This window comes from Apteryx mantelli, chromosome 4 (assembly GCF_036417845.1).
Source record: "Apteryx mantelli isolate bAptMan1 chromosome 4, bAptMan1.hap1, whole genome shotgun sequence".
NCBI classification, from domain to species: Eukaryota; Metazoa; Chordata; class Aves; order Apterygiformes; family Apterygidae; genus Apteryx; species Apteryx mantelli.
In genome coordinates, this window is record NC_089981.1 from 19,258,844 (window position 1) to 19,278,997 (window position 20,154).

General features: G+C 41.5%; 3 protein-coding genes and 1 pseudogene across 3 annotated transcripts; 2 read left to right on the forward strand and 2 right to left on the reverse strand.

Annotated features, from left to right (window-relative positions):
* The first annotated feature begins 1,901 nt into the window (after positions 1 to 1,901).
* Positions 1,902 to 2,897, forward strand: LOC106487945 (olfactory receptor 5AR1-like). Its single transcript, XM_013946758.2, has one exon. The coding sequence runs from the start codon at positions 1,902 to 1,904 to the stop codon at positions 2,895 to 2,897; it is 996 nt and encodes a 331-aa protein (XP_013802212.2).
* Positions 2,898 to 4,624: 1,727 nt separating this feature from the next.
* On the forward strand, positions 4,625 to 6,446 carry LOC106487928 (olfactory receptor 5AP2-like; annotated as a pseudogene).
* Positions 6,447 to 10,047: 3,601 nt separating this feature from the next.
* LOC106487930 (olfactory receptor 9G19-like) lies at positions 10,048 to 12,706 on the reverse strand. The gene is made up of 2 exons (XM_013946738.2): positions 12,693 to 12,706; positions 10,048 to 10,998 (listed from the first exon to the last, which is right to left on the reverse strand). Exon 2 carries the CDS (start codon positions 10,975 to 10,977, stop codon positions 10,048 to 10,050), a length of 930 nt encoding a protein of 309 aa, XP_013802192.2. The 5' UTR covers positions 10,978 to 10,998; positions 12,693 to 12,706.
* A 5,176-nt stretch (positions 12,707 to 17,882) lies between these two features.
* LOC106487946 (olfactory receptor 8U3-like) lies at positions 17,883 to 18,842 on the reverse strand. The gene has a single exon (XM_013946759.2). It carries the CDS (start codon positions 18,816 to 18,818, stop codon positions 17,883 to 17,885), a length of 936 nt encoding a protein of 311 aa, XP_013802213.2. The 5' UTR covers positions 18,819 to 18,842.
* Positions 18,843 to 20,154: the final 1,312 nt, after the last annotated feature.

Below are 20,154 nucleotides of genomic sequence, written 5' to 3' on the forward strand. Positions count from 1 at the left end.
GTGTTTTTTCTTGGTCAGGAATTGATGCCCTTCACGACTGGCAAATCATTCTTGCTTTTAACAAAAACACTTGGAGAAGAAGGGGCTTATTCCCACATCTAATTTTGGTCTAGGAGACATCAAGCATCGCCTGTGTGTCTCTGATAAGTTGAAAAGGCCCCTGAAATGTGAGCAAACAGGTGAGTTGGGGAGCACATCCCAATTTTAGCCTAAATCATGCCATGAAGAGCTGCTCTGTTACAAAGGGCATACTTCAGAGAGGAACCTGTTTGCACATGAAATAGTCCCCCAAGGTTAGGATATGTCTTGCTAAAGCCAGGTATTTAAAAGATGTTTATCCAAGTCTCAGGTAGATGCTAGCTCAGGCTCTAATTAAAGTCAACAGAGGTACATAATCACTGCCAGAGGTTATCATCCCCAGAATCTCAGCTGATTATTTTAATTAAGATTACTGGGATTCAAAGTTATTTTCTAGTGACTGGTGAGGTCAGTTGGTTTGGACAAGGTGATGAAATGGCTCTACAAAACACTGATGGTCTAAAGAGGTGTTAAATAGCCAGCAGCTACTTAGCAGACACTTAATGACCAGGAACTTTACACTGCTTTGACATGCTCTGTGTTAGGAAATATCTGCAAGATCACTGATATCTATCTCACCTTGTTAATATTTATGAAGCAGGTTAATATGACAAGGTGGGGAGAGAGCACAGAATAAACTAAATAGAAAGTGTGTGTTGTATTTGTTTCTCACTGGGCGCCTTTTCACCATGTTGGAAAAAGCATGCTGTCTTGCTCTTGAGCTCTTTTCTATCTCACACTTTTTACATGAAGGAGAGTAAGAGGACTGGCATTGTATGGCCTGGCAGATTTCTGCTACTTGCTATACTTTGAATATCACTTCATGGAAACCTTCACGGTGGGCTATTTGGCAAACTTCAAATTGTTTCCAAGTGATGTGAAAGTTTCTGTAACTGTCTTGAATCCTGGAATGGAATATAAATTTTGTGAAGTTCCAGTTTCACAAAATCCAGATTTAAGGGAGACTTATGTGCAAGTTGAATAAGGGTATATGCGTTACATTTTCCATTGAGTACTGTATGCAGAATGGTCCTTTACAATGACATAATTCAATAACTTGTGTAACACAGTTCACAGACCCTCACTGAGGGCTTTCTGTAACTAGTTCTAACTTCTGTTTTAAAAAGACATAGGCTTTTATCATTCTTTTTCTAAATGGTATTATCAATATCTTACTTCCCCCGTTTAGTAATGGAACAGTAGCTTTATTGGGGTGTCCATTGGCACTGACCTTTTCCAATTCTTTTCATTGTCTTTCTCAATTCAGTGGCATCACAAGAATGATACAAATATCACCATGTTTAAATGGACGTTACACTTCCACTAAATCTCCTGCTTCAAACTTAATTTCAAAGTTGCTCCCACCTTCTTCATCAGAAGGAAAGGAAGAAATGAGAATTTTATTCTAACTTTCCTAAAGACAGTTCCCTAAAAAAAATCTCTCTCTCTCTCTCTCACCAGGGCTTTCCCTCTTTCTATCTTCTTAGACATGTTTTTTTAAAAAAAATACAGACTTAGTTTTCTAAAGGCAGAAGAAATTGCAGTGGTCGTTTCTTTGGATCTGGTAAGTAACAAACTTCGTAGCTTCTTCAGGAGATGGAACAAGTCTTCCTGTTGAGAAGTGACATTATCAAACCAAATTAGGAGTGACTGGAAGAGAATGCTACTTTTAGAAATACATTCCATCATGCACCTTGTTTTCTCTGAAATGTGTTTTGAGATAAACCTTCAATATGTTGTTCTACAGTTCCTGCCTCTGAGCTTTGTGCTTCCTAATAAAAAAGACATGTATTTATCTACCATTTATTTGGGGGGGAAGGAATATGCTGACTTTGTGTTTCTCTGTCTCTCTGCTTTCATACAGCAACTGTGTTATGATGGTGGACAAAGGAAATCACACCCTCATTGCTGAATTTGTTCCCTCAGGATTCTCAGAGCATCCGAATGTCCAGGCCATCCTCTTCATGGTGTTTTTAGTGGTCTGTGTGATCACTCTGTTAGGGAATCTGGGGATGATTGTGTTAATCCGAATAGATTCTCGGCTTCACTCCCCAATGTACTTCTTCCTAAGCAGCTTATCCTTCTTAGACATCTGCTATTCTTCCTTCACCCCCAGATTGCTCAAAGATCTTGTAGCAAAAAGGAAAGTCATTTCTTACTCTGCATGCCTTACACAATTTTATTTCTATGCTACCTTTGCCACCACTGAATGCTACCTCCTGGCTGTTACGGCATATGATCACTACAGGGCCATCTGTAACCTGCTGCTCTATGCAATCTCCATGTCCAGCAGAGTTTGTGCCCTGCTGGTAGCTGGCTCCTATATTGCTGGGATTGTGAATGCCACCATCCATACCGGGTTTGCATTTCGACTGTCCTTCTGTGGTCCCAATGTCATCAATCATTTTTACTGTGAGGGGCCCCCACTTTATGCCATTTCTTGCACAGACCCAGCCATCAATGAGATTATGATGTTTGTTGTGGTTGGCTTCAATTTGTTGATAACCAGCCTGATCATTCTTCTCTCCTACACTTACATTCTGGCCACCATTCTGAGAATGCACTCTGCTGTGGGCAGGTACAAAACCTTCTCCACGTGTGCTTCCCACCTGACAGCTGTGACTCTCTTCTATGGATCTGCTACGTCTATGTACTCATGGCCTAGCTCCAGGCATTCCCAGCACCTCGACAAAGTGGCCTCTGTGTTTTACACTGTGGTGACCCCCATGCTGAACCCCCTCATCTACAGCCTGAGGAACAAGGAGGTGAAGGATGCCCTCGGGAGAGTGATAGATAGGAAACATTCATCTGAAAGATAATCTTTCCTGATGCTTCAGAAGAATTGAGAGGTCTCTTTAGAAACACTTATACTCTTCTATATCTGTAGTACTATGGTATGAAAAGAAATAGCGCTCTCCTGTGAGCTAGTGCTGAGCAACTGGACATGTGTATTGGGAAATTTCTGCCTTGTTCCTAAACATCTGGTCATTAACTGCTCTTGGATTAAATTGTTTATTGACCTGTCTCAGTAAGGTATGCATTTGTCATTCTTTCCTTTGTGTTTACAGTCTTACATTAGTAATTCCAGGAATTTAGCCCTTTTGACCACTTGTGGTTTGAGAACACATTAGCACTGTTATCTCGGGTAATGACAATTAATAATAGCTATTGCTGTCAGTGTGAAAATGATTATCATCAGAGCTCCTTTCATATCAAAGAATGGGCAGATTTCTGGTGAACACACCAAAGTGTTTACAGCTCATTGACCATGAGACTTGATAATCTAAACAGAAGATCATGGTTCAGTTCCCAGAAGTGTCACAGACTCCTTGTGTGACATGAGGTAAGTTGCTTAGGCCCAGATAGGCCCTGTCTAGGTAAAGTGTCTCCTAGGTTCTCTTTCTAATCAGTAGGAAAAAAAAATGTCTAGGACTGACTGAACTATTGAGACATTCATTGCCCTCTGAAATACCTACCTCCTTCCATAGACTATAGGGGAACCTGGACTGCCTATGTTGTTAAATTAGGCACCATCTTTTCATGTTAAAGGCAGGTTGGATGAATCTAGGATGAAAGAGACAACCTATTCAACTCCAACTTGAATATATATAAATGCATGTGCATAAATATATGCACGCCCACGCGCGCGCGCGTGCGCACACACACACACACTTATTTATTTATAAAATAGACAATATAATATGCTTGTTGTATATGTATATACATCATGCATATTTATTTAGGGTTTTGATGGGTTGCCGTTTTGATTCTTGGTTCATCTGACCTAGCTTTAAAATCTGTAGATGTAAATTACAGTATGTGCATTTCTAGATACATAATGCAATTTTATGTAAATAAATTGGGACTTGGGCAGAATGTAGATACCTTTGGTCAGGGAAGTCTTCCCCTCCCTCAAGAAATCCCTGACTCCAGGGACCAAGCAGCTTCCTTTTTTCTTAGCCTGAAAGCTCCTTAGATGCTTAAATGGAGACACCTTCACTGCCACCAGGATGGAAAACCATATCCACTTAGAACAAGCTGTGACATGACTTATTGAGTGGCCAGGATTGAGACTACAGCCTCATCAGTCAAGGTCACTGATAGCCACTTCCTGTGAATCAAAGCATGTAACATTCGCTGAGATATTAATACAAGCTAGAGAAAAAACCTATAAATGCAAAAGCTGCTCAAATATTTGCTTTTTTCCCCCACCCCTCCTGCCCTGACCCTGTTCACATCAAGCTCTCTGAAATCACTTTGTGTGCGTTTCTGCTATGCATTTGCCCACACAGGAGTTTTGAAAGATAAAAGGGAACAAGCCGGGGGTCTTTGCATACAGGTCCTGGAAACTCTTCCTCTTGCTCAAGGGAAAGGAAAATCACTGAGTTCTTCAGAAAAGAGCAGCTTCCCTGGCTCTCCACTGACTTTACATGCAGACAAGAGAGAAGGCTTTTCCAAGGATCATTTGGTCAGAGTTTGTACTTCAACCCATTGTATGCGTTGTCTTTGTGTCTCAGAAGAAGCAAAAGGTGCCTTTGATCACAAGATGTCAGGTAAGTTCAGGAACTTTCTACTCTAAATTGTAGCAGAAGATTTAATCATGAGGAGGAGAACTATTCCCTCCTCATGTTAGTCTTTTAATAAAATATATATTTAAATGAGTTATTTGACTGAACACACCCAGGAGGCACCCACAAGAGACTGACTCGTATTCTTGATACTTTTCTTCTTCATTTCCATAGGCAACATAAACTGCATCACAGAGATGATGTGTGTTATGCTTAGCACAGACCATATTTACTCCCACAGAACAAAAACGAGAAAGCACCTGATTAGGGTTTTATTTTTGCTTACTTTGAACTATGCAATCATTTTGAAAACTGTGTTATCATTTCTCTGATTTCTTTTTTGCTGGTGTCACCTCCTCTCTCATGTGTATTGTGGGTTGTGGGGGTGTGTGTGGGGGTTCATGTCACTTAACCTCAGCCATCCATAAGTTAGGCATTAGCTCAGAACAGTCGCTGAGTCTTCCCTTCAAGTCAATAGAGACAGAGAAGTGGGTATTTCCCATGGATGATTCATCTCACCTCTCTTAGATAACCACATGATGATGGGATGACTCAGCCTCCAACGTTGCCTTTCTCTTTGGGTTAGCTGTAAGGGGAACTTGGATACCCAAGTTTTAGATGGTTAGCTGGAAGATGGGAATCCCTTTCAAGCTTTCTTACAGAGTGTTTCTTATCAAACCAATTTTCTCTGAGACCTGTGTTTTCTAGCCTTAGAAAAAACATTGTTTCCCAGTTTCTTATGTCCACTCCTAATCACAAAAAAGGAGAAAGTGGAGAGATTCTTGATGATTTGTTTCTAACTGTATCTTTGTTTTCACAGTTATTGGATGATATATCAATGATTCAAGGAAATCACAGCCTGATCACTGAGTTCATTTTAACGGGACTGACACACTGTCCAGATTTTCAGGTCCCCATATTTCTTTTCTTGTGATCTATATCATCCTCCTGTTGGGGAATTTTGGGATGATCGCTCCCATCAAAAAAATCACACCCGCCATGTACTTTTTCCTGAGCAACCCACCCTTCTTAGATATCTGCTATTCCTCTTGCATTACCCCCAAAATGCTGTCAGATCTATTGTCAGAGAGAAAAGTCATTTCTTCTGTTGGATGTGTTACTCGGTTTTATTTTTACGCAGTCTTTGCCACTGTGACTGTTCTGAGCTAATGCATCATTTAGGGATGGCTGAGGTTAAGTGCTACTTCCTGGCTGTGATGGCATGTGACTGTTATGCAGCCTTCTGTAGCTTGCTGAACTATAAAATCACTGTGTCCCAGAGGGTCTCTTGCTTGTACCTGGCTCATATTTGGCTGGGACTGTGAACTCCATGGTACGCACTGCCAACACCTTTCATCTGTCTTTTTTGTGGTCCCAATGTCATCAATCATTTCTACTGTGAAGGTCCTCCAATATTAAAGCTCTCCTGCTCTGATACCAGTGTCAATGACACAGTCATGCTTGTGTTTGTTGGATTCAATACGATCACCACAAGCCTGGTTATCCTCATATCCAATGCTTACACTCTAGTTACTCTCCTGGAAAATTCACTCTAGGCAGGGCAAGTACCAAGCCTTTCCCACCTATGCTTCCCATCCAACTGCGGTCATTGTCTTCTATGGCAATGCTACATTCAGTTTTTCATGGCCTAGTTCAAAACATTTGCTGGAACAGGAAAAGGGGGCCTCTGTTTTCTACATGGTAGTGATCCCCATGCTGAATCCCCTCATTTACAGCCTGAGGAACATGGAGGTGAAGGGAAGCCTGAGGACACTCCTGATGGGGAAGCTTTTTTTCTAAAATAAGTGTCTAAAAATAACTGGAGAAGAGAAAATGAATTTACCTTTAAAATAGGTCTTCCGGAAGGCACAGAGAGTGGAATTCACATAATCTAATTTTAATTAGGTGTACAGAAATAGTCTTAGCTTCCTGTACAGAATATGAAGAGAAAAAAGGACCTCCAGAAGGTGTTTCCAGATGGGGTTACAATACAGGCAAGACGGGGTGACAGTTTCTTTCATCTGCTTATAAAGGAAGCCTAGATAACTCTCTTATTTGTGCATAACTCAGCATTTGCAAGTGTCAGTGAATCAAACTTAGTTTTAAAAATAAAAAGAGAACTAACATATTGCTGTGTATTTCCCCATGTGTTAATATCCTGCTTATTTCTAATGGATGAGCTCTAAGGCTTACCCTTACATATAATGGACATCATTGATTTTCAAGAGCAATTTTGAGTGATTTGCTTGCAATGAATCCCATTTCGCACACAGCTTTTTTCTCTTTGAACCAGTGAACTTTTTATGCAAGTGGAGTTTTGCTGTTTGTGACAATTCCTTATTATTTTGTGAGACGTAGAGTTTTTCTTAAAGTTCCAGCTTCTGAAACCAATGATTATTAATAATAATTAATAACTATAACAACAAGTTAATAACCAAATCCATTAATTAATTATTATATTAAATTAAATAATAATTAATAATAATTAATCATGCTGTCCTACAAGGCAAGGCATGGTGGCTGTGTGCTGGAGGGGACTTGAGGCAGAATGTGTAGAGAAATAAAGAAAATAGGAGTGTTAGTAGCATTGCTTTTTGACTATGATGTGCCACTTGCAACACAGCAGAAGACATCAGTGTGCAGTCATATCTCCCACACGTTCCTCTGCAGTGATGGTTGAGGCATCACCCCATGCTCAGGTGCAGCCCTGCCCTGACAGAGAGCTGTCCAAACAGCTTCTAGAAGAACCAGTCCCTCCCATACCAGCAGGGGTAGAGAGGATCACCAGCAGCCTCGCATAGGTTGAGGGAGGCATAGCAGGTATTTGTCAGGGGCCTAAGTGCACCAACTGGTTCTGCAATCTCTTCTCCCCACCAGGGCTTTGACTGCACAAGGCCAGCTCTGATATGGTGCAGCTGTGTGACCTTGGACAGGCTGCTAGGAAAAGACCTGTGCAAAATCTTGGTGGGGGTCTCCTCCCTCTCTTTGCTTGAGAGCTGCATTTAAGCTCAGCTGCCTGCTCTGGTCCTTATGTGAGCTGTGTTGCAGCTATGCCTGGTCAGGTCTGTTGCTGGTCTGGATCCAGATCTGATTTCCTGGCTGACCCTGGTTACTATTACTGGACCTGCTCTGCTCTTCTTCTTTAGGTCCTCTGGTACTGCCCCAGTGCTGGTGTGGTCCCTGCCCTGCATGCCTTGCTGGCAGATGCTTGATCAGCTGACGGTAAGAGATATACAGCTTTGTTTTCCTGCAGACTCTTGCAACAACTTTTATCACAGGAGCTGCTGCTCTGCTGGCACAACAGAGTGGAGGATTCGAGAGGTGTGGAAGAGTGAGTCTGAGGCTCCTTGAAAACTGGTCCCTTAAATTACTCATATGTTAGCATACTGACCCTTCAACTCTGTGGTCACTGTCTTCAGGGCCTGGGCTAGCTGTGACAAACCTGCTTCAGAAGTGTTCATTGCCGTTAACAAAGAAGAAAGTTTCTTGTTAGTTTCTGCTAATTAGTCCCTCGTGGCTTGTTAAGAAGAATGAGTAAGTTGACTACAAGCTCACTGAGAAGGTTTCAGGATCATTAGGATAATTTCTTCATGAACCCAGAAGGACTTGTTAAGCTGGTGCCTCCTGGAGGGGTGGCTAGTCCCCAGAGTGCATTCCTTGCTCTGGGAGGAAGAGCAGTGTCATTTGTGATGGCAATAGATTTAACCTTCTATATGATGAGAGCTTTGCATTCAGGCCAGCTGAAAGGCTTTCTGTGGGTCCAGCTACAACTGTTAACACTGTTCATGCTGATACAAGCCTGTTCATTCAATCTCATTTAAGAATAAAGGCATCCCTGTTTTCATGGCATGTACAGTTAACAAGCTTTTGCTGGTTCTCACTAATTGCACAATTTGTTCTTGCCTGCTTTCCACTAATGGAAAGAAAACCAAAAGATAGTTCAAAATCACGTTACGGTTAGTCTAGAAAGAGGTGGTATTGGCTCCTGGCTATACTCCCCCTTTTCTGGTTTGCCCTGCACTAAGTACAAGGGAGGATTTTGCATTTGTCTTTGTTCACACCCCCAGTAAAGGCTTCATCTGCTTCAAGTACTCCCAGGGAGCCTGTGGTATCTGCAGGTATGTCCTGCAAGTCACCAAATCCAGACTTAATGTACCTAGGCTTGCTTGGCTGACATAAGTCAAGGTTTACTAATGCTGGCTGCTGCAGTGGCTGGCTGGATCATCTTGACTGGGTAAGGAAAGGATCCTGGTGAGAAGTGGGAGCACCTGCCATCATAGTGTACCTCTATCAAGGCTGCAAAGGATAGCTCTTTTGCCAAAGAGGCGGCAGGACATAACCCAGCAAGGTCGGTGCTTATTCTGTGCCAGCTGTCATGCTCAGATTTTTCACTTGGCCATCTTCACATACAGCAGTGAGGGCAGCAATTTGATGTGTGATCTACCATTGGGGGATGAGGATCTGCCCAGAAACCCAAGCATGGGGTAGCCTTGTTTCAATCAGCAAGCTGAGCCACAAGTGGGAGTCCCAGCAGACAGAGAAAAATGTTTTAAGTGAGGTTGATGTTTCCTGATCCTTGAGCTGGATCACAGTGATAGGCAGGCAGTGGTTATTTCCGCACTCCTGCCTACAAGTAGAAGTGTGGAGAAAACAGTAGCTGGCTGATGAATCTATATCATGGATATCATTTGCTATCAGTTACCCTAAGCAATGGAAACCAGAAGTACTGACCCTTGCCCTGGACAGCAAAGGACCAGCCAAGTGGCAGTCTCGACCCTGGCTCTTAACACTGTATTGGGCCTCATAAAGAGGTTGCCGAGCCTGTTGGTTCCTTCTGTCAGGGCCCCAAGTGTACCAGTGAAGCTTGTTGGACTTCTGCAGATCTCTTCCAGAACACCATAGACTCTGAGTTTCTTGGTGTTAATGGGCCTGGGATAGAATTTTGGTTTTTTTCTTCATTCTTAGACTGTGAAACAAATTGAAACACAGTCTTAATTAAAAGGGAAAAAAAAGCTTTATTTTTTTTTTCCTTTCAGTTGGACTAAAGCATTATAGAGGGGGGAGGAAAAGGCAGGTTAATACCTAAGAAACCACTTGATCTTTTTTAATATGCTTTCCTACAAATGATACTAGAAGTGCTCAGGACTGTGTGTAGGTATGCGTGTGCTGGGAGCATCTGGCTAAAGAAGTGCTGAAGCCTGGGGAGAGGCAGGAAGGAGAGTAAGTATGTTTGCAACAGAGGTGCCTCCAGTTTATCAGGAAGCATTTTCTGAACAGAAGAGCTTACGCTCTGTCAACTGTATAATTCCATATTTATTGTGAAAAGCAATAAATAAAAACACAAACAAGAAAATACAGTGATACATACACCTTCAGAGATTTAGTTGCTAATTTTCTTCTATTAAGAAACTCTCTTCACTAGTCTCCTCAGTGCGTCCTTCACATCCTTGTTCCTTAGGCTGTAGATGAGGGGGTTCAGCATGGGGATCACTACTGTGTAAAACACAGAGACCACCTTGTCCCTCGCCAGGATGTAGGAAGAGCTGGGCCGTGAATAAATGAAGAGGATGGAGCCATAGTAGAGGGTAACGGCTGTGAGGTGGGCAGCGCAGGTGGAAAAGGCTTTGCGCTGTCCCTCAGCTGAGCGGATCTTCAGGATGGCAGCCAAGATGGAGGCATAGGAAGCAACGATGAATGTGGAGGGGAGGATGACATTGGAGGCCAAGATGAAATACAGGACCATGTGGTAGTTGTCTGTCACATCGCAGGAGAGCTTCACTAGTGGGGGCAGGTCGCAGAAGAAGTCATCGATGACGTTGGCATCACAAAAGCTGAGGGTGAACGTGTGGCTGGTAATGATTGTGGAATTGACAAAACCACTGAGATAGGAGGTGACCACCAGCGCCACGCACAGCTTCTTGGACATGGCAGCAGCATAAAGCAGTGGGTCAGAGATGGCCACGTAACGATCATAGGCCATTGCTGCCAGCAGGTAGCACTCAGTATAGGCCAAACCAGCAGAGAAGAAGAATTGAGCTGCACACCCATCGAAGGAGATGCTCTTGTCCTCAGAGACACAGTTTGCCAGGATCTTGGGGGTATAGACAGAGGAATACCAGAGATCCAGGAAGGACAGGTTCCCAATGAAAAAGTACATTGGGGTATGGAGCCGTGAGCTGCTGTATATTAACACAATCAGGGTGATGTTTCCAGTAAGGCTAATGATGTAGACAATTGTGAACACCACAAACAAGAGAAGCTGCAGCTTTGGGTCAGTGGTGAACCCCAGGAGGATGAAGCTAGTGACTGTACTGTGATTTCTTCCTTCCATGGGCAGGGGAAATCGACTGACCTGGAGACAAGGATCATAATGGTTATTTGACATTTGCAATGCAGGGTCTGGAGACACCAACTGAGAGAAGGGCTTCCATTTTGCCTGGCATTCCTCTCAGTACCAAAACACAGGTCTGTGTGTTAAGGGGCTAGATAGATAACACGAACATGGGTTGGAGAAGGCTACGCAGAAAAAGTAGTAATAAGGAATTAACATAAGATGTTTAGTAACGTTCCACTCTTCTAATCACAAGTTATAGAGACACAGGAATTCTGGCTAGGTGCAGATTGTTTCTAACATCAGGCCTAACACATGGGATGATTGTTTGGATGCAAACATGCATTACTGGTGTATTTGTTTCCCTGAGGTTTCTGGAGAGAGAGGAAAAGAAAAAAAATTAAAGAAGAAGTTTTGTCTGGAGAAAGGATGTACTGTTACGATTTTGGTTAGGACTCGGTAGGAATGCTTGTTATATTATATATTGTATATATGTGTCAAATAGAGGTTTAACGTTTGCATCACTTTGATAGCTATATTTGCTGTAAACATAAATACATACCTACACACTATGTATAGTGTTATGCATAGGTGTATGCACACAAACTGTTTCTATAAATTGCAGAGTATGCATTGTATACTTAATGAACTACACACATAAAGAACACAGGATATGAGAATATTAGTGAGTATATGTGTATCTCCCCCCCTGCCCTTTGTATGTATTTGTTGACTATGCATTTCCTGACTTCTGTGAATGTGAACCCCGAATGTTGCATCAATTCACTTGCACATTGAAATGCCTTAATTTGAAGTAGATAGAATTGGAGACACATGTTTAGGAGAAATGTATGTAGATCGGCCATCTGGTACAAACCAACCTGGTTTCACTAACATATATTTGATGAGTTCTACCAGTAAGAGTACTGCCTCACTAACTTTTTTGTTTGCTTTGCCTGAGCAAACAGTATGGCATAAAAGTTATAATTATAAATGGGTATATCTGGGAAGACCTCTACTTTTAGGTACCTTCCCCAAAATATCAGTCATTCAGTGTAGGTATGAATTTGGACACCTGAGTACAGGCACACTTGCATCTGTAGAAGCTGGAATTCATCTCACCTAACATTACTAGTCTAAAAACTAATTAATCAGGTTCTTTCCGTCACCAGCTGAAGTGACAGATTCTTCCACAGGGTAACTCACCACACCTTAAAATAGGTGTCTAAATCGAGTTATTCTGCCTGGACAGATACACAAGCATACAGAAAATGCTATATTCCAAATGCCCATTTGTATGTTACAGTTTTTTCAAACATATTTTCTTTATTTGTCCCCTACGATGTTGTTAAGGTAGAGGACTATATTCTTAGTTTTACATTCGCACATTAAACAACCTGGCATTTTTTAATCTTGACAGCAGTCTGGGTTTGGCCGTTTGTTTGTTTGCTTGCTTGCTTTTTAAACTGTAGAATTCAGAGAGAATTCCCTCAGTTTTACTGAGCACTGCTTTTGTCCAGCAGGTGAATTCCTGAGAAAACAATGGGATATCCTTTCCAAAATCATGTCTGGCAAACTAGCTGGCTTGTATGCCTTGTGTTCTTAAGTGACCTGCCATCTCCCTCTGATATCTCGCTTATCTTAGTACTTAGTGTTTCTCCACCTGTGGACTACTGAGGGCACCTGGAGAACCAGTTTAAAGCCTAGAGAGTTACCTTAGATGTGGATGCTTTACTTCAGACTTCTAGCAACAGCTGAGATGAAGCCCATCTTTAGAGACCATAAGGTGAGCTGTGTCTCACTGTTGCATTATAACTTTCCCCAAGCTTGATCCAGTTTTCTGAGCACCTCTTTCAGGCGTCTCTGGTGCTATCTGTATGTTGAAGGTGGTGTGGTAGGTTTGATGATTTTTTTTCATCTGGCCTAATATGGTGATTCTAATATTTCTACTCAGGTAGCACAGTGATGGAGAAGAAGAAGAAAGAAGAGGAGAAAAGGAAAGAGGAAAATTAGTCCGTCCCCCTTAAAACATGTCTTCCTGGATAGCCTTAAAAAAAAAAAAAAGAAAAAGGACCAAAAATTGGAATCACTAGAATTTCACTTAAGAAAATCCCAGATTCTCTTACCTTGCAGTGAAGATGCAGGAAGAAGTGGCACTAGTAATGACAAGTTTTAGCACGTCTGAGCCCTCAAGATAAACAAACGGAAAATAAACACGTAAATCATCGTACAGGAATGAGAATAAGTAATGGTCCCATCAACTTATCCACAGTATGTACTCCTTATTGTCCCATTTATCCCTCTTACTCATGGTGTTGTCAACAGGATTGTCCAAAGATTAGAGATCATCAGAGCAAAGAGCAATGATGCTTTTCCTGTAAAATCTCTGCACTGTCTCATAGGACAAGTCACAGAAAGCAGATATATTCTTGCCACTCCAAACACTGCCAGTTGTGGGTGCCTAGGGGTATTCATTCACTGCCTTGTTGTGTGGTTCCTTAAGGACCCGGTCCCTCAAGTCTTTATTTCAGCCGTTCAGCATATCCTTTGCACAGAACAAAACGTTGCTGTTCCTTGTGTGAATATGCAGTTGCGCATCCTACGGAGATCCCCTTAATTAGTCTTTGTATCCTTGAAAAAGAATTTCAGAGCCCTCTTTATGTGTTATGTGAGCATATTTTTGTGCTCTTTAATACATCTGAATTTTCCAGCACTGTTTTTGGAAAAGGGAGCAGAAGTCAATGTTGTGATGGAGGCAAGGAGGCCTTTCATTTCTGTGTCTTCTGTAATTTTGAGCTTCAGATGTTTCAGTTGAAACAGTTTGGGCTCTGTAACTGGGTTTGTTGCAACAACAAATTTACAGCCAAGTGTCAGACCTGTGCTCCAGGTTCACCCAAACTTTTGAGGGCCTAAGGGGAGTGACAATCCCTTCAGTGCAATCACATCCAGTTCCTACACTTTGGAGAGAATTCACCCCACCTCTCTCTGGATATGTCAAAGTTTTAAAGCGGAAGCTAATTTCTAGACAGAACTAGGTGTTTCTGGGGAGTCCTGGAAAGCTTCAGTAGTGGAGGAATGTTGCAGAAAAAGTGATGGACAACATTAGGGTCACACAAGTGTAAACTGAACCCTGAGCTGACATGCATATTTTGGTCACAGCAAAGCAGCTCAGCAGCATTTTGGGAGCAACTGCTGAGGAATTGCCTAGCTCTAGCACAAAGAGGTGGCAGAGGAAGACGTACGTGGGGGTGTGGAGTCAAGAGTTGAGCCTGATTAACGCAATCATGCTGAGATTCCCCACCAAGGTGGTGACATAGATCGGAAGGAACAGCACAAAGAGAAGGACCTGCAGCTCCTGAATATCTCTGACTCCCAAAAGAATAAACTCTTCAGCTGTTGTCCTGTTTCTTCTGACCATTCCTGTAATCAATGTGTGCCCCTGTGAGTGGGACAAAAGGCAAAGAACACAAATTAGTTATGACCATGAGGTGAAAGGATAACTCATAGTAATACTGGGGATATTTTGCATCTCACAGAGGTGAGGGGAAAAAAAAAAAAAAGTTGTTCTCATTTTAATAGAACCCAAAGTCCCTGTAAGTATACGAGAGCTGAGTGCTTAGTTCAAGTGCTTTTGAGAACTCTGATGTATGCAATATTTCTCTAATGATACTCCCAGGGAGGGTTTACTTTCTTTTCAATGTTGAGACTGTCCCCAGAAAGGTTGGAAACCTTCTGATCTCATTTTTAGAGCTCATGCTCAGCTTTATCATTAAATCTGGGGGTATGTTGAAAAACTCATCTTTGTTCACTAGTCTTGGGTGGGCTCAAAGGATGATTTTGGTGGTTTGCTCTGCTGTTATAATACAGTGGAGTAGTTAATAGTCACTGTAAGATGGGGAGAAGTAGGAACTTAAGGCACTGTTTATATAAGCTCTGCAATATGTTTATTTTGGAGCAAGATGAACTGCTTCCTAGAGGACCTGGTAAGAGAGTGCAGAATGGCTAGATTGGATGTAGAAGTCTACACCTGTAGGTGACAACATTCAGCCAGCTAAATCACACGCTCAAACTCAATGACAGGTATGTCAAATAAAAGCACTGCAGTAGCTGTAGATGATATAGAAAAGAAAGGAAAGTACTATAACCCAACAACTAGCTTTTCATTTCTCTTAAAATGATAATTTAAAGAAAAAAAAACCCTGTCATTTTATGATTCCAATCTTGTTTTGATATTTCTTTCTAGATTTCCGTAGATTTAATAAATAAAAGCCTGAACTTGCGAGGAGGTGTTACTTGGCAAAATACTGAAATGATTTAAGAGTTGCTCAAGCTCCTGTTATGTATGCTATGTTCAGAATTACTGAAGAGTACGCTTTTATCAGTTACAGTGATTCAGCTGGCCGGTAGCAACTGGCAAAAGCCAGCAGCTTGTTTGCTGCTGACAAGCCCTCATAATTTTTGTACAATGAGAAATTCCACGTGAATCAATGGGACTATTTGTGGTGACTGGCACTATAGTGTGCATCACATGCTAATGCCACTGAATGATTCATCTCATGCCTTACCACTTTTTTTATTTTATTTTGGGCAATCCAGTGCTCATCAAGTCAATACTGAAATTTTATAAATGTTGGTGGTATGAGATTAGGCATAGTTTATGAGAATATTTTGAATCTGCTCCACAGCTGCTTTTAACCCATGCAGAACAGCTGTTTTCAAGCTGTCAAAGATCTGCCCCAGCTAAGGACAGAGTATTCTGTCGTTGTGTGCTTGCTTGGATGTCTCTTCTCATTCCAGGTCCAAACTTCTGGGAGCAAGAGTCCAAAACCCACCAGCTACGTTAGGGAAAGAAGCCATGCAGATTCTCCCTTTTTCTTTTTCTTTTTTTTTGGTAGACTTTGCTTTTAGCATTCTTTTTTATTAAAATTCATTAGAGGATTTTTGGCATTGTTGTGCACTTGAGCACAGGTTGCATTTTTGTGTATTCTCTAAATGACTAAGATTTAATGGACAGAATGAGGATAGAGAATACAAACAGTAATGCAGATGCGAGCTGCCAGATGTCATTATATTTCAAGCTGCAGATATTTTCCCTGCCTTTGAAACTACCTTAGAAACCTGTTAGAAAATGTTGCTTTCATTCTCCTAGACACACATTCTGTTGAAAAGCTGGACACATGGTGGAATTTAGATAAGGATCAAGCAGGCCTTTAGTTCACTACCAGATAGTGAAAGACAGAGTGTGTACTATAGTCAGAAGAGATGACAAGCTCTTCGTGTTCTTAAGTCCCCCCTTGAAAGAACGATGCCATGGCCGCAAGCGTCTGTCTATAGCCTGTAGAGGCTTTGGTTCCAAATCTCATTAAGAAAAAACAAAATGGAAGAAAAAGTTCAGCACAGAAGTTAGGAGGGGACCCATTTCTGTGGAAAATGTTATCCTAACATTTTGACAGTAACTTGGGCTTTTCTTTTTATGTTACTTTTTTTTAATAGATGAAGGTCTCTGTCATAGCCATGAAGCCATAGATAGTGACAGGTCACAGAGGACAGCTCACATGCAGTGATCAATACTGATGAAAGGCAAGATCTCTAGGTTCACACCTGCCCAGGCTGAAGACTTAGAACTCGGCTTTGCCACCCTCCAGCTAAATGCTCTTATCTCCAGGCTACTATACACAGGGGAATGTCCCTATTTCCAGCTGGAGCTGAAGCGTCAGATGCTATTTTGCATTTGGTCTTGGGAGAGTGAGATTAGCACCAGGCAGCCTGCGTATATATTTAAGGGACTTCTGCAAACTTTGTCTGAGGGAATTTATAACACCTTAATTCTTAATGTCAAAATGAATACACAGGTTTTTGTACAATCTTATTCCCATTAATAATGGCAACAAGTAATAAATGATCTCTTAAGCATAGTTTTTTTGAAGTTCTGAAAGTAGTAGCAACCTACTCAAGCACATAGCAGTGTAGAGAGACTACTGAGTCTGTAAATGACTAAATCTCTTGGAAAAGGCATTCAGGGAGAGTATCTCATGATTCCATAAATCAAATCCACAGTCTTGTAGATAATACTTCCCATGGCATTTGGACTGAGCGGACAAGTCTTAGTGAAAAGAATCTCTTTTAGGGAAGACTGCAATTCTGGAACTGCTTTGAATTTAGATATTTTCCATTGCCTTGCTCTTTTCATCTGACTGCAAATAACAAAAGGAAAAAAAAGATAATAAAAAAGGCTTGATGGGAGGAAAACCACTGTCTTACCAAACCCACCTTTCACTTACATTGCCTAAGACATTTTGAACTTTGACTTGGTGAGATTTCATATGCATTGTATTTAAGAATGAGCAGCCCCTCTGGAATCACAGATGCATTTTCAACTGAGGGCTTTTCACATATCTCGTTTTTATTTTCAGGGAGTCCTTGTCTGCCAAGAGACCTAAGGATTCCCAGCAAGTATCCACCAGAAGAAAGAAGCTTCATTTCTCTTCATTTCTCAGACCTTGGGAGAAAACAAGTGAAGCTGCAGAATTTTATTTTACAATAAGCAAATGTCAAGATCCTTTCTTCTCAACCCAGAGCATTACAGCCTGAAGCTGCACTTGCTTTATGCCTAACTTTGCCACAATAGCTCACAGGTTGCCCAGAAGTAGGGGATCTGTGTTCCAAGCCCTCTTTAGTGTGAACTGACTTGAAACCACATCCACCGTATCACATAAATGCCAGTCTACAGTAGGGAAGCCCTATTTTTTTTTTCTGTATGTCACAGAAATACCAGACTTCCTAAGGTGTCTACTTTTTTGTTCAGAAAAGCTCTAATGAAAGAAATGAGAAAAGTCGAAAGCAAAAAAAAAGCGGGGGGTGGGGGGGTGGGGTGGGGAATGACACTTCCCTTTCTGCAACATTATTTAAAACACCAATATTTTATACACAGCTTTCCTTAGGGCAGCCTTCACCTCCTGGTTCCTCAGGCTGTAGATGAGGGGGTTCAGCATGGGGATCACCACCGTGTAGAACACCGAGGCCACCTTGTCTCTGTCCAGTGAATGGTTAGAGCTGGGCTGTAAATACATGAAAATCAGGGTCCCGTAGAAGATGGTGACAGCTGTCAGGTGGGAGGCACAGGTGCTGAAAGCTTTCTGCCTGCCCTGAGTAGAGGGGATCTTCAAAATGGTAGAGAAGATGAAGAGGTAGGAGACAAGCACAATCAGAAGCGAGAAGATCATATCAAAGCTGGCAAAGGCAAATATTAACATTTCTTTGATGTAGGTGTTGGAACAGGAGAGTGCTAATAAGGGGAGGTCATCGCAGTAGAAATGGTTGATCTTATTAGAAGCACAGAATTTCAAACAAAATGTAATTATAGTGTGGAACAAGGCGACACAGAAACTGTACAGGTAAGGGCCAGCCACCAGCTGGATACAGACACGCCGGGACATGATGACACTATAGCGGAGCGGGTTACAGATGGCCACGTAGCGATCGTATGCCATCCCAGCCAGAAGGAAACACTCTGTGATCATGAATGTGAGAAAACAACACAGCTGTGCAGCACAGGCATGGTAAGAAATTGTTTTTCTCTCTGATAAGAAGTTTGTCAGCATTTTGGGTGTGATGGTTGAAGAATAACAGAGGTCTACAAAAGCCAAGTGGCTGAGGAAGAAATACATTGGAGTATGAAGCTGGGAGTCAATCCTGATGAGTACGATCATCCCAAAATTCCCCACCAGCGTGACAATGTAGATTAGCAGGAACACCATAAAGAGAGCAATCTGAAGATCTGGACGACTGGTGAACCCAAGAAGAATGAATTCTGTCACTCTAGTGTGATTCCTATCTGCCATTTATCTATCCTTAAAAAAGATCTGGATAAGAAAGCGGAAAGCACTCCTTAGACATAAGGTTGTTGATGGAAAATAGAAATTTCTAATCCTGATCCTTAAGATCAAAGAAATTTCTCTCCTGGTGTCTGCAAATATTCTGCAATCTCAGTTAATTCAACGACCTTTCATGGTCATTCTCACGTTTCTTTCTCATATATATAAGATCAAGAAGTCATCTTTAGGCTACTAGAAATGAAAACTAAGTGATGCAGGAGGAATGCAGTTGCTATGAAAATGAAGGAATATCATAATATTCCACCAGGTAGATGGTTATTTCAGATTGTATCTTTAAATGGTACGGAGGAAGCTCTTCTGTGCACACCAGAATGACAAGTATTTTCAAAGCTGTTTTCAGTCTTTTCCCCCTCTTCAGCTACATAAAATACAACAAAAAAGTGCCAGGATTTTAATATGCGGTGAAAAAGTTCCCTTCTTCATGTACTGTCTAAATATTAATTGAAGGCATTAAACTGTACTTTCCTGCCTTATAATATCACATCTAAACATTTCAGGGTTTGGGCTTCTATTGAACTTATCCAGACAATCTTCAGATGGACTTATCATTGACTATTGGAATTCCATACAACAGTGACTTATTCAAACCGGTGGATACATAGCACTGTCTCTACCTGTATTAGTGGAAGGAGATAATAATGGCACCTAATATCCCCTCTTGGGCTGGATTCATCTCACAGAACTTCTTTCATCTTCAGAAATTGCTGAGCTGAACCCGATGGTGATATATTTCACATGCTAGCCGAGGGGGGAAAAAAATGTTAAAATTGTAAAAATAAGCAGCACAAGAAAAAATTCTGAAGCCTGGCAGCACTCTGAGGACTTTATTAAACTGCTCGTCTGCTTAAAACTAAACTCATTTGGAAAACTTCATGGTCTTCACATTTTTAACAATTCATATTAATTATAAAATTATTTTGATGAAGTGACCCAAGCAAAATCGATAATTGATAAGGTCTTCAATGATTACAGTGAAATGAAAAAACTACCTCTTCAATTTCAGAAATGCTTTCTAATGGGGATTTACCCCCATTAGAAGTGGAGCTTAAAGTGCTAATTCCACTAACTAAAGTAGACATCTATTTGTTGATGGCTGAATAATTCTCAAGACCCTACTAACAGTTATTGCTAAATCTCCACAAACTAGAACAGGAGCTTAGGTCACACACAGAGAGTTGTGTTACAGACACCTAGAAGGAAGGTGGGTGCATAAATACAGGTCTCCAGTGAAAGTTCAGCCCCACCTAGAGCACCCCTTCTTGCTGTCACCCTGTCAGGACAT

Coding starts and splice junctions, on each gene's coding strand:
- LOC106487946 (XM_013946759.2), bottom strand. CDS start 18,818: ATGGCAGATAGGAATCACACTAGAGTGACAGAATTCATTCTTCTTGGG.
- LOC106487945 (XM_013946758.2), top strand. CDS start 1,902: ATGCTGACTTTGTGTTTCTCTGTCTCTCTGCTTTCATACAGCAACTGT.
- LOC106487930 (XM_013946738.2), bottom strand. CDS start 10,977: ATGGAAGGAAGAAATCACAGTACAGTCACTAGCTTCATCCTCCTGGGG.